Source organism: Saccostrea echinata, unplaced genomic scaffold, assembly GCF_033153115.1.
Source record: "Saccostrea echinata isolate AGI-Se365-2 ecotype Australia unplaced genomic scaffold, CSIRO_AGI_Sech_v1 ptg000022l, whole genome shotgun sequence".
Lineage (NCBI taxonomy): Eukaryota > Metazoa > Mollusca > Bivalvia > Ostreida > Ostreidae > Saccostrea > Saccostrea echinata.
The window spans coordinates 3,382,358-3,409,498 of NW_026889771.1; the positions used below are offsets into that span (position 1 = coordinate 3,382,358).

The 27,141-nt window shown below is 31.8% G+C and overlaps 3 protein-coding genes across 3 annotated transcripts; 2 read left to right on the forward strand and 1 right to left on the reverse strand.

Annotated features, from left to right (window-relative positions):
• Nucleotides 1–6,585: 6,585 nt before the first annotated feature.
• LOC133190641 (zinc finger protein 436-like) lies at nt 6,586–8,176 on the forward strand. The gene is made up of 2 exons (XM_061326332.1): nt 6,586–7,042; nt 7,242–8,176. Exons 1-2 carry the CDS (start codon nt 6,586–6,588, stop codon nt 8,174–8,176), a joined length of 1,392 nt encoding a protein of 463 aa, XP_061182316.1.
• Nucleotides 8,177–8,573: 397 nt separating this feature from the next.
• Nucleotides 8,574–9,307, forward strand: LOC133190793 (uncharacterized). Its single transcript, XM_061326481.1, has 2 exons — nt 8,574–8,757; nt 8,835–9,307. Exons 1-2 carry the CDS (start codon nt 8,590–8,592, stop codon nt 9,105–9,107), a joined length of 441 nt encoding a protein of 146 aa, XP_061182465.1. The 5' UTR covers nt 8,574–8,589; the 3' UTR covers nt 9,108–9,307.
• Nucleotides 9,308–18,546: 9,239 nt separating this feature from the next.
• Nucleotides 18,547–26,110, reverse strand: LOC133190240 (major facilitator superfamily domain-containing protein 1-like). The gene is made up of 13 exons (XM_061325752.1): nt 26,083–26,110; nt 23,531–23,637; nt 23,210–23,310; nt 23,017–23,072; nt 22,754–22,903; nt 22,005–22,160; nt 21,805–21,920; nt 20,814–20,914; nt 20,474–20,582; nt 19,599–19,736; nt 19,150–19,289; nt 18,805–18,919; nt 18,547–18,689 (listed from the first exon to the last, which is right to left on the reverse strand). The coding sequence occupies exons 1-13, from the start codon at nt 26,096–26,098 to the stop codon at nt 18,555–18,557; spliced, it is 1,440 nt and encodes a 479-aa protein (XP_061181736.1). The 5' UTR covers nt 26,099–26,110; the 3' UTR covers nt 18,547–18,554.
• Between the last annotated feature and the right edge of the window lie 1,031 nt (nt 26,111–27,141).

The window sequence follows — 27,141 nt, forward strand, 5'->3', positions numbered from 1 at the left end:
CAAGAAGTGGTATGAATCAAATGTGGATTTTCAAAAACTCCAAAGAACTTTTGGAATAATTTAAAATCTCAAAACATTTTTAAACATCAATAGCATTAAAACACATGGCTTCTTTATACAGCCAATCCTTACGATAAATAAAAAAAAAAATAATATTAGGCTTTTTGGCATCATATACAACTGCTTCCTCAATAAAAATGGAACTCGTGAATTTTCATATCTTGTGATTGGTCATCTATAATATTATTTTGTAAAAAGTCACACTAATTCCACAATCAAGTACTCTGATGTTGATATTGAAAAGATGCTAGAGTTATTCATTGACATATCTATGAGTCTTTGGAGACCAGCAGGTCTTCCAATTATCTGTTAGAATTTCGATATGCACTTATTGTGCCTCTTTATAAGCCAACCTGTTTTTTTCTATTCCTATGAAGCAGAATTTATTCAAAAAATATTTATGAGAAGAAGAAATTCCTTGCTGTGACCCTCTATTCAATATTTAGATATATCGAGAACATTCTATCAATTAACAAAAGTTTCTTTCTGTCATATGTCGACTCGATATAATCCAGTGAAGACTTTATAAAAGACACTACAGAGTCTTTTACATCTGTTTCATAGTTGGATGTGCTACTGGCTTTAGACGAGAATTGCCAACTAAGAACTAAGTTGTATGACAAATGAAATGGGATGACTTCAGCGTTTAGATCATCAACTTCCCTTTTTTATGTAGCCACATTTCAATTTCACTTGCATATAGTGTTTATGTCTCCAAACTGATTCGATATGCAAGAGAATGCTCTGAATAGAATAATTAAACAATAATTCGAGGCAAGCTATTGACAAATAAGCTGATGTTACAAAGATTTCGACAAACTGTTTTAAGTCAGCTTTTGCAAATTCTAAAGTCGTTATGATAACCTTGTTTGAAAATAAAATCTATCTTTGAGTCGTATTTTATCTGACATGTTTCATACCATTTATTAGGTCATTGTTTGTATACATATACTAAATTTGACTACAGAGTACTCTCTTTACTTGACCAATACATACGACTCACGGCGTGGGTGACGGGTTGACAGGGGATGCCGACTCCTTCTTGGCACCTGATCCCACCATCTGTGTCTTCAGGGGTCCGCGTTTTTGCTCTGTAAACAATTCATTGTGCTTACTGAATTTATGAGATTGAACACTGTTCATTATCTTCACTGTTCTCTGTTTCCTTTATTTGGTTTTTTTTTTCATTTGTAATGTCAAAATAAAGTTGACGATACTAAAAGCTTGATTTTATGCTTATATGGATTATACTTGTGTAATATTCCTTCTTTACATTTAGGATTTAGGTTCCTTAAATATTTCCTTTAATATTATTCCACATGCTAGTTTAGAGAGTTTTAAAGAGATTTTATTTTAGAGAGTTTGACCATGAAAACATTGGGATACTATAATATACTAATTATTAAGATTTTTTTTTTCTATCGAACGATACTTTAGGTAATTTTTTTTTATCAGGACACACAATTTCATCTGATATATCAACAAATCAAGTTCAGATCAATTTTATGTGTAGATAGAGTATGAGAAACGTTAATAACTTTCAGTTATAGTACATTAAATGCATGAACTACTACGATATTTATAAACAGATGCTTGTAATATTCATGAAACTTCCTGAATATTAAGGGGATTTTTTCTGACTCGGTTTTCCCAATTGCATGTAATTTATCTATATTTGTAAACAAACAAAACTCAACTAAAAAAGCAGGCACGTTTAAGTTCAGGTAAGTTTGCTTTTTTGTAGTAGCAGAAGATTCATAAAAATGCTTCATGATCTATAATCCTTCATGATTTTATGCAATGTAAGTTTGTATTCATTTGAAAGTCTATGTTAAGCAATATCTTGATTTAATCTGTAAGAAATCTTTCAATTTTCTGTATGATGTACATTGCCTGAAATCTCAGAAAATCAAATCCATCTTTGCTGCGGTTTATTTTTGTTTTTTGTTTTTGCTTTTGTTTTTGTTTGTTTGTTTGTGTGTGTGTGTGTTTAAGTAAATACATTATTCAGAATACTTTTTCAAGGAAATACTAGAGCTGTTCAGAAATTATTCAGACATTATGTTTATCCTTCTCTTTAATCGACGTCTTCAGGTGAAAATAGGTAAATACGTATAACAATTTCAATTCTACGCAAGGAATATTTAAGAAAATTGATATTTTAAAATGGTATATTAATATGTCGATGGTAGGGGTACCCGGCGCAGTCACAAAATCAGATATTGGAAATTTGTAACTACTACATACTTAGTCGCGGTGAACCCAGGGTATGTGGGAAAGTAATTTAAATTATATACGTAATTTTTTACATTTTATCTCAAATACATTTTGTGTAAATTTCAAAGCATTTTATTTAGTTATAAGGGGATCATGAAAAGATTTCATCAAGCTATAGAAATCTAAATATGACGGCAAAATGAATTTTGGGGTCAAGACTGAGCAGGAAGCATACATTAGCTTTTGTTTAGAGCTGAAAAGTTCTGTCCAAACCAAGATCGATCTACTAAAGCAAATTCATTGCAGACGGAAGTTTTCTAGAGCTTTAGTCTATTATTTGCATAAATGATTTTCTGAAAAATTATTTAGAGCTTGAGTGAAAGCAAAGTAGCTTGGCGGTCATTAGTTACATGTATTACGGACGAACTAATGTCGGCTTTGCAAGATTGAGTCAGAATGATGCGCGCCAGACTGCACGAGAATATTTCATAGAAATTTTTTAAAAAGGGATACAACAACAAAGAAGTTTTTGACCAAAAGTTTCAGATTGAAGAGAATTCGTGTCCTTTGCTTCATAGACTTTTAAATAGTTATGGCAATAAGAGTTAACTCTTTCCAATAATTACAATCTGAGAAAAAAAAATCTAACGATGAAGTGATGTATCACTCTGCAGAGTGCTCCAGATGAATGGACATAATTTTGCTAGGACTTATCTAATGGCGCTATAAAATAGTTTCTTTATTTCTTTATTCTACGGAGTTAAAGTAAATTTCCTAATATTTTCCAAAACTTTTCAATATATCCAAAGTGCAAAAATGGCGTTAAAATTTATGGCGGAATATTTACAAGTATTTGTTTATAAACCCTTTTCCTCCCTTCTGCGATCGTTACTATTGGTTCATAGTTTTTTTAATACTAACAAGCTTTCAAACCGTATATAAACAGGTTATAAAATGAAAACTAAGTAGAAATGATAAGACATCAATGTTTCATGTAAAGCTTAATAAAATTTCTGAAAAGAATTTATTGAAAGGAAAGTATGCTGTTTGAAAAGTGGGACTTGGAAATAAATTATTGCCCACCTGTACTTTTTTTTCATTTTGTTGATTGTTCTTTTGCATAAATAGTGATAGGAAGTATATTTTATATAATTTTGTCTAAAATAAGAAGTTTCTAAAAACATTCAAGCTATCAAGATAAAAGATACAATAGCAGCTGGACATTATTTTTATATTTTTTATTTATCTTTATTCCATTAAAAGTAAAGTACATTGTACAATTGTATAAATGAACCCTAGAGGACACGGCTGTTTGTATGTATGTGTGTTATGTAATGTGATTTTTGAATGGAAAAGTTATTGAGAATTAAAGTATATTTTTATAAAAATGTAAACTCTAGAATATTGGTATTTTTAAATATCATTTATGAAATATGTATTACATTTACTTAATCATGTTCATATGATGTTATTTCTGATGTTCAACTCCGCTTATCATATGCTTGTGTTCCAAATGACAGCTCCCGTTTTTTTCAGAACATGGAATTATTTGGCTAAAATCATTCTGAGTGTACTTGGTGTACACAAGTACTTTGAAGTTGACATTATAAAGATGCTTAATTTTCTGATTGACAATGTCTATGTACTTTCTGGAGACCAACAATCTGTCGGAATTCGAATGCATACCGATCGCGCCCTGTAATTAGTAAATCTATCTTTGTATTCGTATGAAGCAGAATTTATTCAAAATCTTATACATGAGAAGAAAGCATTTGATGTGGCCTTCAACTCGACATTTAGATATTTTGGCTAAGTATTATCAATTAACAGTAGTTACTGCAATTCAAATGTCGACTCGATATTTCCCAGTGAGCTTGAAATAAAGTTGCACATCTGTTTTATATTTGGATATTTTTCTAGAAAAAGACGTTAATGGTAACCTAACAAGCAAACTTGATGATTTAAATTAAATTTTCAGTAGTCAAGTTCCCTTATGTAGTAATTAATATACCCCTATCATCTGCATATGGGGTTTATGTCTCTCAGTTGCTTCCATACGCAAGAACATGCTTTACTTACAAACAATTTCTTAAACGAGACAAGCTATTGACAATCAAGTTGATGAAACAAAAATAACAGTCTTGTTTAAAGTCATCTTTTCGCAAGTTCTATCGTCGACACAATGACCTTGTCAGCAAATACAATCTTTCATTAAGTCACATGTTGACTGACCTTTTTCATACTAATTGTAAGGCCATTATTTACACACTAAATTGTCTACGGATTTTCCGTTTTCCCCGAGCATGACAAGGAGCACACGGCGGATGTGACTGCCCTAACAAAAATATACTATAGTTAACTATAGTTTACTATAGTTAACTATAGTAAATCAATGTGTCAAAGTTATCACTATAGGAAATCAAAGTTTTCAAAGTGATCACTATAGTGTCATAGTAATCACTATAGTAAATCAAAGTTTTGAAAGAGATCACTATAGTAAATCAAAGTTTTCACCACAGTAAATCAAAGTTTTCATAGTTATTACCATATTGTCATAGTGATCACTATAGTGAATCAAAGTTTTCAAAGTTATCACTATCATAAATCAAAGCGTCAAAGTTATCACTATGGTTAACAATAGTTTTCATAGTGTCAAAGTTATCACTATAGCTAACTATAGTTAACTATAGTATTTTTTTTAGGATGGTAAGCAGGGGATGCTCATTCCTCCATGGCACCTGATCCCACCTCTGTTGTTTTAGAGGTCCGTGTTTGCTTTGCTACTGATTTGTATTGTTTGAATGGATTGACACGTGAGCTTGAATACAGTCGTTATTTCAATATTTAAAAAAAAAACAAAGACAAAAAATATGTTCCTCCTACCTTTTTGTAAAAAAAATTAAATTAAATCAAATATATGTTTTAAAAATATGTATACCTATCTGATCCTCACCTATATTCTTTCATGCATTGAAAGAAATGATAGCGACAAAATCTTATTAAAAATATCTTGATATCCAGAAATTATTTTCTGGCAGATCGAGCGATATGTTCAACTAGACCCTCAGCTGTCTTCGTTGGACGATATTCAAAAGACACACATGTGCCTTAAATCATTTACATACACACCTATATACATGTAAGAGTGAAGCAGTTGTACGTAGTGTTTCCAGGGCAACCATGGATGACAAAAGTAAGATATCTTGTTGTGCCCTATAAGAGGTATCTCGAGTACACTTTTGTAGGAGTGGAATTATTTCCTGCAACGATTCATTAGTAGACTTTGACTTCCTGATCTACGCCACTGTATAAAAAACACTATGAGATGAAAAAGAAAGATAAGTTCCTAAAAAGCGAAACCCTATTAAATTCGTGTAATGTTTTGAATAATTGGTTAAATCTCTTAATTCCTATGAAAATATCTCATCGTCCTCATGTTTTTTCTTCTTTTCGGCAAAAATAAAGGTTCTTGACATCGATAGTTGACGCCAACTAGATAAAATAACAAATCTAGAACAAAAAAGTAATATATGATAATGAGTCATGTACACTTTAATTCAAGAAATATGAAATAAAGAGAGAAAGGACATTTTCCAGAAAATGTATGAAATGCACTATTCAATTGCAGTGTTTCGATTCGTAATTTGTGAATTAATTCCAAGTATTGAGTTTTTATCGTCTTCCTTTGAAGACGGTATATAGAGTTGAAGTATTTTACAATCTTTGGACTATACACTTCCTCTCTTTTTTGAATTAATTTCAAATAATTTTCAATTATTTCATTGTTTGAAATGTTGTGCTAGGCAAAGGAGACGATTTTCTCGTGATTTCATATTCGTACGAATTAACAATTTTTCACGATTTTTTTAATTTTAAAAAATCGACAAAAAGAACGAAAGAAAAATTGCAGTAAATGAAATTGATATTTTAATTTTTTGATAGCAACGACATGTATAATCAAGTTTTTCTAAATTTTCAAGTTCTTTTTCTGCATGCAAACATTGAAAAGTGTATGTTTATTTTTTCCTTCTTTTATATGGTAGGGCTAGTGTCTGTAAAAAAGCTGTTAAAGTACAACGCCAAGAACTACAGTACTCAAAAATAAAACAGCCTGATAGGTGTATGTCAGTTTACAGTTATAGTTTAAGGTTGATGCTAAAGACGGCAAAACTTTTTGAAAAAGCTATACTTGTGCAATTCATAATTCAATTTAAACAGGATATGCTAGATTATTTAAAAAGAAATAAAACAAACAATCAAATAATATAATAAATTCAAAGTAAAAACTAATTATTGTTGTTTTGTAGAATGGCTCAAACGAACATAAACGGATACCCTGTTATTGTCAACTACAGCTTTAGAGACCAAGGCAAAGTTCGACGCATCATGGAAATGATGAAAAGCATATTGGGAATGAGGATTTTTGACCCTGACGAAGATTTGGTACCTGGAGAGCCAATAGTGAGAAAAATTATTGAAAATGGACTCGACAAAACGAAGGCTTCGGTACTATTTGTTAGCAAACACTTCCTCAGAAGTGGACCCTGTCAGTTTCTATTAGATAATGCACTCTGGAAGTACATGATAACAAAGGGAAAATATCGAGTGATTCCAATCATTCTCGACAAATGTAAAGTTCCTCGGTGTATGCGGGTCTTGAATTGTATTCATTGTTGGAAATATCAGCAGAAAATGCAAAAGTATGACACAACGGTATACGAATGTCTGATGCAGCTGAAAAATAGATTTGTGAAGGCACTGAAAGGTATATGTAGTAAACATTCATAAAATCATAATTATGATTACCTTAGAGTAAATGAATTCACTCGGAACAAGTGTACATAGTTTTTTAGATTCAAAGTTTATTTAAAAAGGTGATGCAAGTCGTGTTAACTGAATGTATTATGAAAAGGAATATAAATTTGACATGTTTCTATTCATATTTTAATTCATGTATTATAAAGGTCCTCGCCTAACATTCCGTAGAATCCAACTGAGAGGTGTTAAAGTTTACAGCAATGGAAAAAGAATCCTTCGACGTCTTCGAAATATCATGAAAAGGGATCGTATTCTTGGAGAAGAAAGAGATTCTAACCCACTCCTTGGGTTTCTAAGACTTGTAAATGTAAGCAAACATTGTATACTGACTTGCAAATATGGCGACTGTTCCTTTTCCTGCAGCGGAGAAAACTTTAGAAAGCTTGAAAAGCATCTCCAAGAGTGTTGGTATATACCAATTCAGTGTCCAAACAGACTGTGTCCCTTTACGTCCAGGAGAAATATCATGAAGACGCATTTGGAGGAATGTAAATTTTCCATAGAAAAATGTCCAATAGAAAATTGCATCATCCAGACGCAGCGGCAAAAAATGGCCTCACATGTACGTGCATGTCCAAACAGGCTGGTTACTTGCATCAACGAATCCTGTGGATGTACTACGGTTGTGCCTTTCAAAAACTTTAAGAAGCATCTTTCAGTATGTCCCTGGTCGCCTCAACTTTGTGAGACTTGTGGTGGGATGTACTTGCGAAAAGACCAACAGAGACATGATTGTCCCTTAGCTGTCAAAGAGTGTCCACACTGTGAGAAAACATTTGCAAGGAAGGATTTGATCAAACATCTTCAATTATGTTTTTCTCAGTGCAAAAGTTGCAGTGAATGCTTTAGTAAATCTGAGTTCAGGCATCACTTATGTCCCATAAGGAAATGCGGATACCAGTATTGTGACTATAAAGACACACGCTTAAGGGTGGAAGCACACATGATGAATTGTCAGTATAAGCCAGTTGAATGTACTCGTTGTGGAAAGTTCTTTCCGTTGAAGTCTTTTAAAATGCACCAGACAGAGTGTAGGAAAATCATTGACTGCAAGAGGTGTGGAATCAAAATTTACAGGTAAATTAAATATATAAAGGATACTATAAGATTAAATACATCTATTTAAGAAATAAAGCCCGCGTTATCGTGAACGTTGCAGGATAACCTCCGAGGTCGAGAAATAATGTCCGAAATATAAAAGCCGAGGCGTTTGACATGTGTTTCTGATCTGATAATTTTTTGATGACGTTAGTGATTTATTGGAGAATAAAGTCCGCGGCATTTCTTTGGTCTCGTCGATAACGGTGGTAGAATTTATATCCTTAGACTATTTTTATGATTTTTTTTCTGTCAAATTTCTTTCTAGCACTTCTACGAATATATAATTATTTTTGTGCCAAACGTAAATGTATAACATCTGATTCATTAAAATGAAGAATCTGAAAATGAATGAAAATACTTTTTATCAGGGATTCACAGTTGACGCATGACCTTATGTTGTGTACAGCGAACGAAACTCGGTCCTCATGTACACTTTGTGAGAGACTCATTAACAATGGGGTAATTAAAAACGCTTACCAGATGGAACAACATCATGGTATGCATGGTGAAGAGTCATCAAATCTACGTAAAGACAAGAAAATCCTTAAAACGGAACCATCAGTAAGTCACAATTTTTTTTCTGTAAACAGTTTTCATGTGCGTATTTTATTAATTAGAAATATTTCCCGATTTTACAGATCGATGAATTAATTGACGCAGATTCAACGGAAGAATGTTCCTTGAAAAAAGAAGCAATGGATAACGAAGTGTGTTTGGAATATCTTTGTCACGTTTACCATTATACTGGTGATATTGATAGAGGAATCGGGATACCTCTAAGACGAAGTGACTCTCACTGTAAAGAAAGTCGTGAGCGTTTTAGAAAATTACTACAAGTGATTGATTATAATCAAATGGACTTGAAACAGTATTTTAAAGAGAGACGATATGGTCGTTTTAGTCTGTCATAGCCCGCATTTTCGAATGCAACAGTCAAACAACTAAAATGCATAGTAAGATGCATGAAAAGTTTAAGAGGGAACTTTGCTTTCATATTTAACAGAAAATAATAAGAAGACTCCAATGATTGAACATATGGGTATTTAAAATTTTTTTGGCGACATATTTGAAAACTTTCTTAGTAATTTCTAGACTTATGTATCTGATTTCACCTACTGCACATTTGTTTTTTGTTTTTTTTTGGGGGGGGGGGGGAGGGGGGGTAGAGGAGTCTACTTTTTTTGATTCACCATTTTGTATGATTCTTCTTTGTAACTTGATAAAATATGTTATTTGGTCATCTTTAATCGGGATTTTACTTGTTTAGGTCACCTGAGTCACATAGGTAACCTAATACAATCTGTGTTCGCCCGTCGTCGTCCGTCTTTCAAAAGTTTCAAACATTTTCAGCTTATTCTCATAAACAGCTGGACCAATTTCAACCAATTCTGGTATAGAGCATCTATGAGCAAAGGAGAAGAAAACATGAATTTCATAGTCCACCAATGCATTTTTCACAAATCCTCTTTACTTTTTGACATCAAGAAGTCAAACTTTTGGCATTATCATAGGTCAGGGGTTCTGGTGTTAGGACGGGGCTCTATTGATTATATAGTGAAAATGCATTAATTCTTTGTAAATATTCTTCTCTACTCTTTGGTATTTTGCAATCATACTACGGACATGGTAATGATGAACAAGGGTGCCTCGTCCAAAATTGTGAATTTCACCTTCCCTGGGTCAGGGTCTCTGATGTTGGGTTGGGGTTCTAGCTGTTGACTGTATAGTTGTCATGTTGTAAATTTTGAATTTACTAGGGGCAGGTAAATGCAAAATTTACAACATGATATAGATTTTGCATTTACCTCCCCCTGGTAAATTCAAAATTTACAACATGATATAGTGAAAATGCATCAATTTTTTGAAAATCCTTTTCTTTGCTCCCGGGTATTCAACAGATAAACTAAGCATAGTTATGATTAGCAAGGATGCCTCTTCCAAATCTGTGACATTCTTGGCCCCTTGCTCAGGGGCTCTGGTTCAGGGTGAGACTCCATTGATTATATAGTAAAAATACATTAATTCTGTAAAAATCTAGGAGGAAAACAGAGTACAAAGTTGTGATGAGCAATGGTATTTTTATCAGATTTGTGAAATTTGTTATTAGAGGTACTTCAAAGACCAAGAAAGGCCAATCTGAGAGAGTGTGAGATAAATTTATGTGCTCAAGCACTATTGTTTTGTCTACATGGTTATAGTGACAATTGGGAGAGTATTAACACTGGCATGTACAAAAAAGTAAATACCTCTGATTTTATAATTTGTTACTGAGTACAACATTATGTTGTTGATCAGTTATCATCCTATTTCTCTTGTTTTGGGGCAACATATCTTCATCTTTTAGTTTATTTTGTTTTATTTACTTCTGTGGATCATTTATAGTGTTGTGTTATGCTCAGGTGACTTTTTAAAAGGTATTTGGCTTTATGTGAAGTCTTGATTTACATTGAATTTAATTCAACTTTCATTTTACAGGGTGTTTCAACAAATATGTCCCGACTTTTGATGTCTATATTTTTGCACAATAATAAAATATTAACAAAATTATAACTGTATTTTATAGTACATTTTCCGTTAATATAATTGTAATATAAACAATATAAAATAACATCATTTAATTTTTTCCATAGAAGTTTTGATTACATCTTCAAAAATCAGGTTGTCAGATTTTTTACTCCAAACATGGATCTTTGAATGTTTTTGAACTAAACAATACAAACAGATGATCTCCAAAATCACCAATACTAGTGCATAAGATTTTGAAAAAAAGAAGTTTTCATATGAAAACCATCTTTCTAGGAAACAGACTTTTCAAATGATGTCAAAATATATGCCACACAGGACCCAGAGACAAAATGCTGATTTAGAAACATTGTGGCTTTTTCGAACTCATAAAAAATGAGGTTAAATCGAAAACTGCTGCTGATCTTCAAAATATAAAAATGCCCGTCTTAAAAAATAGTTGATTCAGTATTACCTAAACTTTCATATTGATGAAATTGTTTGGTTATGTGGTTTTCATTTTTTGCAAAAAAATCTTACATTAATACTCTCTAACTTTATATTGAAACCGCAAAGTCGGGATATATTTGCTGAAACACCCTGTATTTTAAATTTTAAATAGTAAAAAGACAAAAGTTCGGCGATTGAGATGTGACTTATTTGGGGGTATCACGGCGATCGTTGTATTTCTTGTCATAGGCTTCGTGTATAAAATGTCTAAACTTAATATTTGTTCTTTTTGCTACAACATTTGAATCTATACAATCTATAATATATGTGTTATCTATCTGATGTTTTCTTCAGTTTTGAACGGAACATCAAAGAGTATTATCTAAGATAAAGATAATTAAAGAAAAATGTATTGTTATTTTAAAAAAACAAGATTTAAAACTTCAAAACTTCAATAAGATAATAGTGTTACTGACAGTACTGAGAGTTTAACTTGTGTTGCACTCCATTTGCATTAAAAAAAACTTAATGTTCAAAAAATATTAATCTTAAATTTATTTTTTACTCTTTGAGAACTAATAGACTTCTTAAAGGTAGAAAACATGCAATAGGCACTGGTTTTTTATTTTAAGAATTTCAATGATGGTATTCTCAATAGGAGTTGGAGTTGAAATAGGTTCAATTGAGACAATGAAGATATGACTCATACGTTACTTTTAACAGAGTCCCCACGTATTCATAAATTAAGAATGTCAATGACGAATAAATGTTTTGTTTAGTAAACTATTGATTTCTGCTGACCAATATTCCAAATGTTTCCTTGAGTATATTGTGCTGTATAGTTGAAGACCGGAATTGATTAGTAAATAATATGTACAGATCGTGTTACTAGTAGATGGATTGATATGAAAAACAGGCTGATTGGATGTGCCTAAATTCCATAGAAATATTTATAATAAAGTATGTTCTTCCTGCAAGGAAACATTTGCAAGTTGCAAAGATCATATCGAAGAACGAAATACACGAACATGTAGTGGATATTTATGATTGACAGATCATTCAGTAAATTAATTATTTCACCAAAAATTTGACAATTTTCCCTACAAACAAAGAATGGTCATGTTATAGCTAAGCAAATTGAAAAGAAAAGGTCTCAAATACTATAAGACCTTACACAGGCCACGAATCATTTTCACTTCGTCAGTATTAATAAGCTCCAAATGTTATAATGGAGTTATAAAAACAGACACACTATTCATGCATTCCTGACAAGCAGTTTTGTACTTTTATAAGGGGCACATCCATGTATGCGAGTAATACTTAAAATGAGTAAGCATACTATACCGCTAAGTGAGATCTGCTTTTTGTGAGAGTTACAGATTGCTTTCAAGTATACACAAACTTATGAATACATGATGGCGTTCTATTAATCATTGCTTCCTTGTTAAGTGTTAAAACAATTTAGTTTTAAAAGAAAAGTATCGTTATACTATGCTAAGACGACGACACTGGGTATTATACAACGCTGTGACGACGGCATTGATGGAACGCCATAGCTGCCTTATGTGGTTACTTCATGAGAAGATGGTGCTTTTTTATGTTATGCTGTGGTTATTTCATGTGAAGATGGTGCTTTTTTATGTTATGCTGTGGTTATTTCATGTGAAGATGGTGCTTTATTATGTTATGCTGTGCTTATTTCATGTGAAGATGGTGCTTTTTTATGTTATGCTGTGCTTATTTCATGTGAAGATGGTGCTTTATTATGTTATGCTGTGCTTATTTCATGTGAAGGTGGTGCTTTTTTATGTTATGCTGTGGTTATTTCATGTGAAGGTGGTGCTTTTTATGTTATGCTGTGGTTATTTCATGTGAAGGTGATTTTTCATGTGAAGGTGATTTTTCATGTGATGGTGGTTTTTTATGTAAAGGTGGTTTTTCATGTGAAGGTGGTTTTTTATGTGAAGGTGGTTTTTCATGTGAAGGTGGTTTTTTATGTGAAGGTGGTTTTTTATGTGAAGGTGGTTTTTCATGTGAAGGTGGTTTTTTATGTGAAGGTGGGTTTTTTTTCTATTTAATGTGAAGGTAGTCACTCTGAACTCCTCATTTTTTTTTTTTTTGAAGGTTTAATACTGAGTCTAACAGCTATTATCTCGAAATTTTTAAAGCAAAACAAATAGTCGATGTAATTAAAATCATTTTAATACACCATTGCTAGTTCCTCTTTTTTCCGTAGGCACTTGGTTTCAGGATGGAGCATTTTGTGTGTTATGTTACTTTCTAGGTGTGTTTGAATACACTCGAAAACATAAAAATAAAAAAAAATCACTGAAATTAACACGTTTTAAAAATGTCATATTACTGTATATAATAGGAGTGTACATGTGTAGGTACGACAGTTGCCATCTTTGGAAAATCTAGAGTGGAAAGAAACCGCGCCAAACTTGTTCTCTCTAGACTTTCCGTGTTATGGACGCCTCTACATTTTACAAGGTTAAAAATCGTCACTTCCATTGCTTTCACTATCAGGATGTTTTTGTTTACTGCATATTTCATACGGCAAGTTCAAATTGGCAGACGATTGAAGGGCGTTATTCAATCAATTTTAAATGTAGATTTCACCCGAAACTGGTAGGAAAAGTGTAGATATTGATTAAAATCAAGTGTGAACGAGCCGGGTACCCCGTAAAATCGAAGATTGCAACTCTCATACCTTCACTCTTTTTTTGTATACAGTAATATTACATTTTTAAAACGTGCTAATTTCAGTGATTTTTTTTTTATTTTTATGTCATCGAGTTTATTCAGAAACAGCTAGAAAAAAAAACATAATACACAAAATACACCATCCTGAAACCAAGCGCCTATGGAAAAAAGAGGAACTAGCAATGGCGTGTTAAAATGATTTTAATTATATTGTCTATTTGTTTTACTTTCAAAATTTTGGGATATTAGCTGTTAAACTCAGTCTTCAAAAATATTAGGAGTTCAGAGTGACTACCTTCACATTAGATATAAAAAAACTACCTTCAAATAAAAAACCACCTTCACATAAAAAAACCACCATCACATGAAAAACCACCTTCACATAAAAAAACCACCTTCACATGAAAAACCACCTTCACATAAAAAACCACCATCACATGAAAAACCACCTTCACATAAAAAACCACCTTCACATGAAAAACCACCTTCACATAATAAACCACCATCACATAAAAAACCACCATCACATGAAAAACCACCTTTACATAAAAAACCACCTTCACATGAAATAACCACAGCATAACATAATAAAGCACCACCTTCATATGAAATAACCACAGCATAACATAAAAAAGCACCACCTTCACATGAAATAAGCACAGCATAACATAATAAAGCACCATCTTCACATGAAATAAGCACAACATAACATAAAAAAGCACCATCTTCACATGAAATAAGCACAGCATAACATAATAAAGCACCATCTTCACATGAAATAACCACAGCATAACATAAAAAAGCACCATCTTCACATGAAATAACCACAGCATAACATAAAAAAGCACCATCTTTCTATGAAATAACCACATAAGGCAGCTATGGCGTTCCATAGCATTGGGTGTTATACTATGCTGTGACGACGGCACAGGGTGTTAAACTATCAAAAATTTCAAAATATACCATACATTCGTGGATCGCCAGTAAATTCCTTTTCGGTCCTACAGGTATAATTGTGGAACACTCATATCTAGGTATTAAATATTTTTTGCACTCATTTTTGCAGTAATTTGGTTTTTAATACATGTATATAAATAAAGAAGAAATATTAGAGTATGCAAAATTTTAGAATGAAACGGGTCTTAATTTGGTAACAAGCAAAATGCCAATACTTATGTATAGATTGAAGTTTCATTCTAGTCATTAAGTTATGTAATTATCAGGAATTGTTTCCATAGAAGTATACGTTACAGTAGTAGTCTTTCTTCGGTTTGTTTTGAGCATATTGAGCATTATACAAAAGTTTTACATGCATATTGAAATAAGGAGAAGACGTAGTATTGACAAAAGGGGTTACATTACATTACTAACAAGCACAAGCACTTTTTAAGTAGAACAGATGTGTTCTGATTTCGCTTTGCATGAGATATTCAAGTAGAAAATGAGTTTTAAAAATAGACTTAAGGCTAAATGGGAATTTTGATAATGCAAAATGGGAATTTCCTTTTTGTAGTCGTATCAAAAAATATCACAATTATCAGTGGTAAAAGACTTATTTCAGGAAATGTTCAATTCATATGTAATGGAAATAATAATTAAACGTCTATTCAAAATTACAAAATAAATGAAATGCTTCTTGTATGTGAAATAAAAGTATAAACACCTTAAGTTTTTGTTTTGTGTTTGGTGAACCCCATCCCAAAACATCACGACTTGTGACATTGGAAGCGTTCTTTTTGGCGCTAAGGAAATGCCGAGTGGCCTTATTTTGCACATTTCTTTTATTATTGCGTATTTCTTTCCTCCAGATCCCAGCTCCTTAGTACATAACTGGTTCCACAAGGGATTCGTATAATTTAAGTATTAGTATACTTTTACTTATTTATTTAGAGTGCTAATTGTGCTCTGCTTGTCGACTTGCTGGATTCCGAAACAGTAAAAGTGAAGTCTAGATGGTTATCCAGCCAGAGGTCCAGGTACCGATAACGCCTTTCAAAGTGGATGATGGTTGTGCTGCAATGAAAGGTATAGTTGAAGGAGGTCTTGATTGAAGTTGGAAGTACATTACTTCGGTTTTGTCGTTGTTAATGGATAATCTCCATTTTCGGTACCATTCCTATAGATAACTCGTGTTAGGAATCAGAATCTGCAACCTACCTGTAGTTTGTACCATCTAGTGTTGCAAAATTCATATATGCCGCATTGAACATTTTCTGAAGGGTTTCCCTCATTTGGAGCTATCAAAGCAACATCATCAGCATAAAAGCAATATTGATGCTATTGATACTATTGATTATACTGATACTTGAGTATTGTTAACTTGTACCCCACAATTTAGTGCGTTTATTTCCTTAGCCAAATCATTGATATATGTTGCGAACAAATATAAGTGCACCATTAGTACTTTAAGTTTAAAGCATCATAGAGAAAACTTAAGGATTTTAAAAAAATAAAATACATTTAAAAATGTATGAGCCAAATACTAGAAATATGCAGTTCAAACGTCTATCTACAAGCAGTATAGTCATAACCCATGTTTTTTAAATATTTTTTTTAATTTAATGACGTGTTGACAGTTATTTATCCTGTTTCATACACCATTCGCCACATAAGAAATGAAACAGTTACAGTATTTGATAATATAAGAGTGGAATGGCTATAAGCCATCAGAACATTTTCGAAAGTCGTGTAGTTTCTAAGGGAAATAATACCAAAAGCAGACGGAATTTTTCATACATAAAAGTGGACATTTAAGGTTTCAAAAAAAATAAAATCAATAAAAATTGGAACCAAATATTTGTGGATGATGCTATATTTAAAAGTTCATAAATTTAAATAATATGATAAAAATATTGATACTGTTCTAATATTTAAATGGGAGATAATTTATATTTATATACTTATAGTGTTTAAAATCACATTTTTTACTTTATTCACTCTGCAGTTTACATGTATGCTGCTAATTTCTATATGAACAATTATACAATTGTTTTTATTTTTATGATATGATTATCTTTCAGAGTGCAAAAATAATATTTGATGGGAAGTTTTTTTAAACAGGAAATATTTACTCGATTTTCACGCGCATTCTTTCTAAATTGGGGAAAAGAAGGCAAATAATAATAATACACACAATGTGCAATAACTATGCTTTAATTTGCAGAAGGAAGTTCTATAAAGGTTAACCCATGTTACCACCAGTTCTATTGTGTGGAAAAAAATAATAACAAAAATTGAATAAATCAGTGTTTTATTTTATTCACCATTGATTTTAAAAAGCAACCAATGATGGATTTCAAAATTAAGAAACCCTCCCTTTTTTGAGGATGTGTGTGTGTCATGTAACTATATTTGTTTGAAAGAGGTGGAGTGGGGTCATCCGTGCATCCTGGTTTACATACATTTGAGCACATGGTAATTTGAATAAAAGAATAAGTAACTCCATATGCCATAACAAAATTAGCCAATATTTAATTCTATTCACATTTTAATCAATGAAAAATGTTTCTCGGGCTAACATTAACACATTTCATGCATTATAGTCACAAATAAAACAAGTGTGTAACATTGCATTGACACATGTGGTTTATAGATTTATATGTACATTGAGATCTACAGAGTTTATCACTGTCTCAACATCAGTGAATGGAAATATAACATCTTAGTTTAGAGCAAGATGGTTCTTTTTCATGAATCCTACATCTAATCGAGGTTAAAAGTAACCATCATTGACAGAACACTTACTTTGTAAGAGCTATAAAATTTCTATAAGAAGCAAATATATCTCGATATAGTGTTTCCTGAAATTTTGATAATTTTTTATAAAAATATTGTGAAAATAAAATATTCAAAGTTTTTTAAATATCAATTTTTTGTCAAGGGACAATACTTTTTACTTTCTTATGTTATGTACAGTTATCATGAATTGCTTACCATTTACTTTGTATGATTTTTGTCGATTGCCTATGTTCAGAATCGGTGGTTTTGAAAACAGAAAGCCTATTGTAGATGTTTATTATCAAAGGATTGAAAACTAGTGAAACGTCTGAAACACTGAGTTTTCCAATGTCTTTTGTTTCGCATGGGACAAAAAATATTGGAAAAAGGAAAGGAATTCAAAATAGGGGAAGAGCTTGTAGGCTTAGGAAAGTAGCCCCATTTTTCTACAATCAGTGTTCTTCTTACAGAACAGATATTTAAGCCTTTTTTGATCTGTAAATGTTAGTTTACTAGGCCTACCTACTCTTTCCTTCACTGAGTTCCTCTTCTTTTTCAATATTTTGTACCACACAATACAAAGTAGACAGTGAAATACTAAGTGTTTCAGAAATATTACTAGGTTTTACAATTCCTTGATAATACATATCTTGAATAAGATTTCTATTCTCAAAAGCACAAAACCTGAACAACAGTGGACAAGAGAAAGTATATAGAATAAATAGAAGAATGTCCATGAAAACTGCATGCATTGTAAGAAAGTAAGGTGTATTGTCATTAGAAAAAAGGTAATATTAAATATGTTATTATTCACTATTTTAGATAAAAATATTTTTTTTAAAAATTCTCAATAATTTCTTGGAACACTATATATAGGTAAACATATTGAACAAAAGGTTCACAAAACATAATCAAATTTTCATGAAACAGTAATAAGGAAAGAGACATAGGTCTTTATAAAAATGTAACTAAGGCCAAAATACTTAGGTCTGTATTGAATAACCAGAGTCTATGGAATCATAAAAATCTTCCTTATCCTCTGGTGTTATCAGTTTAGACTTCTCTGTTGGGGGCTTTAAAGCCGCCATCTTCTTGTATCGTCCATTCAAGGATCCTTTCTGATTAAAAAAAAACAGTAAATGAATAAAATATGATCGTACAAATTATATACAAAACCTATCCTGAACAAATAGAAATATATAGATAGTTGTATTACATCAAAACAAAACATACCTTTAGTTTTTCATTGACATTAAGCCAGATTCCAAGCACAGTACAAATAGAGGCCTGACATAATAAAATTGTCAGTGCAATTTTCCAGTCGGTTAGTCTGTTGTTCACATCAGATCTTTTAAACAGAGGTTGTTATATAATTTTAAGATATATATATATATTATATATATTGGCTAAATTATTTTCGAACAAAAAAGCACAATTTAAAACATTCAGATGCATATTTAATAAGTACATAAAGATAAAAAAAAAATTTTTTGCTATAAAATTTGCTAATTTTTACATGAAAATATTAAGTAAAATAATGTACATTTCTAGATCTACTGACTTAAAACGGTTACTTACTTCTCAACAGACCCCAGAATTTTACCAATTCCAAGGTTAGTCATGCCAATATTTAACCCCTGCATAAAGGCAGCTATGCCATTCGCAGTCCCAACAGTTGCAAGGGGGACAACTTTAGCAATGGATGGCCACAGACTCACCTTAAGGTAAAAATGTGGATGATTTAGTAGATTTATTATTTCTTAAGGAAAAATCTACCTATACATGTATCTATAAATCTTCATATCTTGATAACTGCAGTTATTCGACGTTGCACAAATTAGAAAAGTAAAATTGTTTTATATCAGATCAGAGGTAGGCCTCTGGTCAGATTTAGAAATTGCTATTCTCAAAATAAAGAAAATACCAAAAATATTTATTTTGACATTTAAAAACGAAAGAAATTTATAAATTCGATTTTGTTTTCATAATAGTTAGGAAAATTTTATCAAATAATAAAAAGTATATACCACTGTGACGGAATAGAAAGTTCCAAAACAAATAGTAAGTATAAGGGGAGGTAATTCAAAGAATGCAAGTGAAATAATAACAGGAACACAGAGTGCCGCCCCAAGAGTTGACGAGATTGCTCTTCCTCCAAATCTGTCCTAAAAACAAACGGAAACAATCAGCACAGCCCTGATCGACGAAAGATAAGTGAATTAACACAATTATACTTCAATTGTTTAGTCAAATTTGAACCTAGTGGATGAATTCTTCAAATGCAATCATTTGGCATATAACAAGAGTATGCACTCAAAATTAGATATCAGTACTTAAAGTGGTTTATTTTGAGTGTAAAAGCACGAAATGTGTGGTTACTCCTAAGTGTGTCTATAATGTTTGTGAACATTGCTTTTCCACTTGCTTCAAGGGTATTTGTATCTTTGCCCAACCGGAGACCTTTATTCTTGCTGTATATGTGGAGGGGAGCGGATCAAAAACCCTTGACTTGGGAAGATGGAACGAGTTTTGATCTTTCTATTAAATCAAACAAATATTTCTACTTTCACATGAAAATTACTATACTTAAAAAAATTATCTTTAATTTAAAAATTTCTATTCTTAAAAAAATTATCTTTAATTTTTTCTTTATTTTATTTCTTTATTTTTGTAAAATAATGTATTCGTGTATTCAATGATAATAATGGAGACTTTTTCTTAGTGCATAATCTTCAATTTGTGTTGCATGATTCTTTCAGAACCCACATATTGGGCTCAACTATAAATGCATAAGAAAATCTTAAACCCTCTTGCAAACTTTTACAGTAGTTTACAATTTACAGATAAGCAAGTCTTGTTAATAAATTTAGTCACAATAAACAATGATTTGTGAAATTCTTACGAGAAATAAGCCGGTGGTAATGCACACAACAATGGATACATCATAAACAGCTCCATTTATATATGACGATTCCACACGGGAATATCCATACTTGTCCTGGATGAATTTGCTGGAAAAAATAGTGTAAGTTGACAATATCTGAGTGAAGCAAAAGTATTTATGGAGGGATGCAAAGTACTCAAATTTAAATCGTCCTAAGTATATAAAAAAACTTTAAAAAGAATCAATAAATCTGAAGACTCCAGTGTCGATATCCTTTGATAAAGTTTGTAATGTAGATACTAGTTAAATGTAACAAAATTGAAGTTGCATCAACGATTGTCACTTAAATCTGGCTTACCTCCCATTCGCCACGTATGGAATGAAACAGCTATAATATGTGGAGATCATAATTGTGACGAGCCAATAGGACAAAGGGAAATTTCTAACATCGCTTAATTTCTGCGGGGAAAAAAAGGATACATAATGTAACTTTTCACACACACACACAAAAACATTTTGATTTATCTTGATATCAAAATATGTCTGAACATCAAATAGATTATATTCAGTCATAAATCGTATTGAATGATGTAGTTAACTTCTTTATTTCCCATTGACATGTTTAAAGTCAAAATCGTATACACTGTATAACAAAAACCAGAAATTTTTGTATGTTTTTTTGGTATATTGATATATTGACTCACTATTGGTGAACATTTGTTTCTGAACACTTGGTATATGTATTGATTCATTACAATAGTTTTTGCGTCAAAGTGATGAAGTCAAATAAAGTGAATTCACATATGAAAATAGGGTAAAACATATGCTATGTGTAGAACATGTGATAAAAAGAATCTCCCATTGGTTTATGATTGGATATGATTTTTATCCAACTGTGTTGAGATTCTTTTTATCATATGTTGTACACATAGTTATTTCATGTTATACACTTTTTTTAAAGCCACAATATTTGACTTGATCAAATTCACGCAAAAGCCATTGTGACGTCACGGTCGTGGATATGAAAACGATATCCTATGAGCTATATCCATAGTTTGAAGGAATAAACATGTGTTAAATTGATATATTGACTCACTTCTCGTGGAGATTTGATGTTGAACACATGCTGTATATTGATATATTGACTCACTACTGGTGATATGATATATTAACTCACTCCTGGTGGAGATTTGATGCTGAACACATGATATATATTAATATATTGACTCACTTCTGGGGAGATTTGATGTTGATCACATGATATATATTGATATATTGACTCACTTCTGGTGGGGATTTGATATATAATATTGACTCACTACTGAAGGAGATTTTATAAATTGACTCACTATTGGTGGAGATTTGATGTTGAATACATGAGTTTTGTCCAGTTTACGGCTTCCAATTGCGTCTAAAACGCAGTACCCCACTGCTGCCATAAACCCAACACCGCACATTAATGCACCTGCAAACAGATAGTCAATACACTCATAAACTGAGTCTTTGATGTTATAAAATGTTTGAAATTTAAATTAAAAGTTGTGTGTACCTGTCCAAAGTGCCATGGGAACCCCATAAACCTTTGCAATATTGGACGTGATAAAAAAATTCAAAACGTTGCCACATCTTATGACGCTCACAATGGCTCCAAAGGCTAAACCCAGTTTGTCCGGAAACCAATAGGCAATAACTCGATCTTGAACAACTATCATTTAAGTAAAAAAGCATTTCAAATGATCAAAGGTTATTATAATTATCTATGGATGGTTAAAAAATAACGGATGATTTTTCCATTGATGCCATATATATGAAAGGATTACAATATAAAGACTACTGAGAATTACATGTATATATTATATGTAAAAGGAGAGGAGAAAAATGCGAGGGATTCGAACTCGGGCCCCCTGAATTTACAGTCAGGTGAGCAAACAACTGATCTTGCCAACAGCGATCAAACCCGTCTGACCGCCACATTCCTCCCTCCTTTAAATGTTAAAGGCCCAAAGACACCAACCCTAGCTCTTCCCTGGCAGGTATTTCATCTGTCACTTCCAGGGCATGGTACGGCACCAAATGTAACAGAAAAAGAGAAAAATGACCGGGATTTGAACCTGGGCCCCCGGAATCTCCAGTCAGGTACCAACTGACCTGTCTGGCCACCGGCGATCGAACACGTCTGACCGCCACAAATATATTAGATTACTTACAGTATATATAATTTGTTAGTAAACATAAAGCCTTGCATTACATGTACATGTGAGCGGAAAAAATCATTGATTAATGTTATGGATTACATACGTTGACATCCTCCATTTGCGGCTCCCAAAATTGCTCTAGAAACGATCATCATTGGAAACATGGCCGACGTCATCTTAAACCACGACGTCACAGACAGGGCAAATAAAGACGAACCGATGGCGGCCATTGATGTTGACAGAATTGCTGTCACTTAAAAGCAAAAGAAAGAATGATTTTACTTAATATTTTAATACTTACAGATTTAAAAGTAAATATTTTTGAAAATTATAATTGAAAAATATAATTTTTAAGATTCTTCCTACTTCTGTTTCCTATTCGGTCCAGTATAACCCCGATAGGCAAAACGATTACAGCGTTTCTAAAAACCAAGATAAAGTTTATGTTCACTATATAATAACAACATCTCTTTACAAATAAGACTTTAATCAATTATCTATGCAGTGCATATGTACTCTGTTTCTGTTACAATTATGTATACATTTAGATAAAACGTACGTCCATGAGAAAACAGCATAGAGTTGATTGTAATGATCTGGGCCGATACCGAGACATTCCTCACAACAAGTCACATTCTTCTGTACACCACTACAATTTACCTGTATCAAGATTTTAATTCATAAACAACATCTCAATTTTTGTACATAATAGCAATAAATTTACATTAACTTTATAATTCAAATTAAAATACTTATTATTTAGCAATGCTCCTTTGTTACGACATGCACGTGTTCTGTTGTACCTTGAAAAACCTGTCTGTTTTATGTTGAGAGATGAATAGTGTATTTTCAAAGAAATAAAATATTTCAATTTGATTACATGAGAGCTCTGTAGTTCTGTTTGTAGAGCACTGGGAATATCTACACAATAGAAACATCCGAAGGCAATGAGACAATCACATGCAAGCAACAAGTATCGACATCCCCCTGAAATAAAAGTAGTAAACTACATAAAATGTACATAGGAAATGAATGAAACGTTATTTGGGCATTTTTTTTATTATGATTATTTTTTTTTGAAGAGGTAACTTAGATAAATCTGCTTCTTCAAGGACATTGAAATTTAGTCTGCATCCAAGGTCTTTGTTATCACGCTGGTACAAGTGGTCAGTTATCATATCTCGGTTAAATGGTCACGTGAATGTCTCCACGACAAGTTATAGTAATTAAAAGTGCAGAAAGTAAGGCATAACGATAATATTGTCTATACATAGATACAAACAGGGGTTCAATGTCGATATCAACTCTGAATATCATCGTGTCTGAATTTAAGATTTTCCCTCAAAATATTTTGATACTTATAGTTTATTAAACGTGATTTAATTTCATTAAAGAAATGTTAGTAGTCTAGAAAAGTAAGAAAACACAAAAGAAATTTTTCATTTTTTATTCATATTTAAGTTCTATCCAAAGCATGTTTTTCATGATTTATATGTAGGTGGTGCATTCTAAACATGTATAGACGACAGGGAAAAGATAGTAATAATAAAATGTAAAACACTTCTTGATATTATGAGATGCAGAATGCATAGGCACCTGTTGTTTTAAATATTGTTTTACCCCATAGAATATGATAATAATACAAGGCATCTAATCTTAAAAGTACAGGGTGTCCCAAAATATATGATACCATTTGAAATACCTGCCACAAACACGTCCATTGGCTAATTTCTTTGATATATGTCTCTTAAAATATATGAATAAGTACAATTTTTTAGATAAATTTTTGTAGAAGAGAATGGCAATAAACAGTTCGCCTTAGCATTTTCTTAAAAGTTCATAAATAAAAGATAACAAATTATGAGATTTTTTTTTCTTTTGGGAGAGAAGGGGAAGCTTCCTGACAACAAAAAATGATAATAATAGTCAAATTCTGAAACTTAAGTGTAGCAAAGAAAAATATTTCAGAAACAATTGTCTTTGGCAGAATGTCCTTTGTTATATTCATCTTTATTTTTAGTTTAGTCTAGATAGTATAAAATCGTTCACCTCATACTTGGTTCGTTTTTCTTCTGAATTCAATATAACTTATTACAGGATGAAGAAGTCACAGTGGTAAAATATACATGTTACTCTTTCTTCATATACAGCTTAACTCTCTATATTGGTGAACACAGGTACTTGTGGACAGGACCCCCTCCCCCCCTCCAATATGCCCCACAGGTCAAAAAATATTTTTATGTCCTTTTTTCATAAACTATTCTTCTAGTACACATTTACAATGTATTCCATAAGAAAAATCCAAAAAATAACGCAGAATTAACGTTTTACTAAAAAATCATACCCGCGGTATTATAAAATAGAGAAGGTAAGTCACTTCCATTTGTTTACACTGGACCCCTCTTGGCTATCAGGCCCGAAATATCATTATTATTATCATATACTATGGGGTAAAACAATATTTAAAACAACAGGTGCCTATGCACTCTGCATCTCATAATATAAAGAACTGTTTTACATTTTATTATTACTATCTTTTCCCTGTCGTCTATACATGTTTAGAATGCACCACCATAACGAACTGTGATCAATCTTAAAAGAATCCAAAAACAATACATACCTGTGGTAAGGGCATAAAACACGTACCTCTTGAAATTCCAGAGGTGGTAGTAAAAATCCCCTGTCGACCGGTCACACCCGCCGTGACCCATATGTATTGATCGGTAGAGGAAACATACCGTAGTCAAATCAAGCATAAAAAAGGGGCCTAACAGTTGGTATGAAACAACCAAAATACGAACCAGTGTGAGATTATATTTTAAGAGGGTCATTATGACGACCATAAAATGTACGAAATGTTGATTAAACAAGGTTGTTAAAATCTTTGTAACATCAACTTATCTCTCAGTAGCGTGCCTCTGTTTAAAAACTGATCGTACTCAGAGCATGCTCTTGAGTATCGAATAAGTAGGGAGACGTAAACACCATATATAGGTGATTGTGGAATATTACTACATAAATGAGGAAAGTTGACAATGAGAAAGCTGAAGTCATCTCGTTTGTCATACAATTGAGTTGTTAGTTGACCCTTAGCGTCTATAGTCAGTTAAACGTCTAAATATGAATCAGATGTGGCAGACTCTACTTATATGGTGTCTTTAATTCAAGAAAGACAGCAGAAATACCAGTTTATATTAAATAGTTACATAAAATTTCATTGATTTCTGAGTTCCCATTACTTTTATTACTACAACATTGATTTAAAATATACGGATATAGGACAACATGAAAATATCCTTATTTGTGTAATCAGCTATTGAGTTGTGTTTCTACTTAATTGTTATTACAAACCATCTTAGACAAAAGCAATTCTTCTGTAATTAACGGTGAAAATGTTATTTTTGTATACAAGAAACATGAGTTAATACTTACAGTTCGTTTGATCCATAGATGCAAATCGAACAATGCTCAAAAAACCTTCTAATTAAACCATAGTGATGATAGAAAAGGGGGACCTATTATGGCAAAAAAATCGCCGATATATGTATTTATACATATAAATCTAAAGGTATTATACTGATAACAGGTAGATACCCGCATTGTCGCTGATACACTGCTCCAATTAGTTAAGTTGACTGTACACCTTTGTAAGACTACTGAAACATTGTTCAACATTGTTTTCTAATTAGTCATCGTGTCAATGTTCCATCGATACTTTGTTACATATCAAAGTAAGTTTAAAAGATACATGGTATATCGCCATGGACGTAAGGTCATTGTATCTATGTCAAAATCCGACTTTTGACTTATCGGGTGCCTTAGTCGACTGTTAATTGATCTTCTTGCACGTCTTTATTCCTACTGGTTTAAATCTATAATGATCTACGCGAACTTATGCACTTGAGTTTGTACAATTTCTATATTTTTGGTTCACAATTACAGAATTTGGTATTTTTGTATGTTTTCTAAATGTTTCTTGTATCAAGTAGTAGCACCTTTTTAAAGCGTTTAACTATTTTTTCTATAAGATATATCGTGTTGTAAAATTTGGATTTAAATGTATGGAAGTAAATGCAAAATTCAAATTTTAGAAAATGATAGCATCCATAACAACAACATTGATAAAAAAAATTATATGAAGCGTTGGTTTTTTTTTTCAGAAATGATATTTATGTCAGATCATGATATGAAGAAATTTTAACACAGAGAATAGAAACAGTAATAATTTATTATCACAACATAAAATTAAAAAATATAAGGTATATATGAAAATAATATTTAGTGTCATATATACCTATTAAATTCATATTAAAGAACATAATAAAGAACTGCTTCCTTAATCAGAATATAACAATGTTATAAGTGCTTGTAAGAAAAGAATGTATTACATTCATTAGCAAGAGTTATCTTTCTTATGAATATTTTTTTTCAATGGGAAGAATGTACTACTAATAAAAGTCTTACATATGGTAGTTGATAAATGTGATTTTA

Bases quoted from the DNA above. Each gene is read 5' to 3' on its own strand.
- LOC133190641 (XM_061326332.1), top strand. From the start codon at position 6,586: ATGGCTCAAACGAACATAAACGGATACCCTGTTATTGTCAACTACAGC. The intron at 7,043-7,241 runs GTATATGTAGTA...TGTATTATAAAG, and splicing joins ATTTGTGAAGGCACTGAAAG to GTCCTCGCCTAACATTCCGT.
- LOC133190793 (XM_061326481.1), top strand. From the start codon at position 8,590: ATGTTGTGTACAGCGAACGAAACTCGGTCCTCATGTACACTTTGTGAG. The intron at 8,758-8,834 runs GTAAGTCACAAT...CCGATTTTACAG, and splicing joins TCCTTAAAACGGAACCATCA to ATCGATGAATTAATTGACGC.
- LOC133190240 (XM_061325752.1), bottom strand. The intron at 22,161-22,753 runs GTATGTAATCCA...CTTAAATGATAG, and splicing joins CGCAAATGGAGGATGTCAAC to TTGTTCAAGATCGAGTTATT. The intron at 18,690-18,804 runs GTATGTTTTGTT...TTTTTTAATCAG, and splicing joins ATGTCAATGAAAAACTAAAG to AAAGGATCCTTGAATGGACG.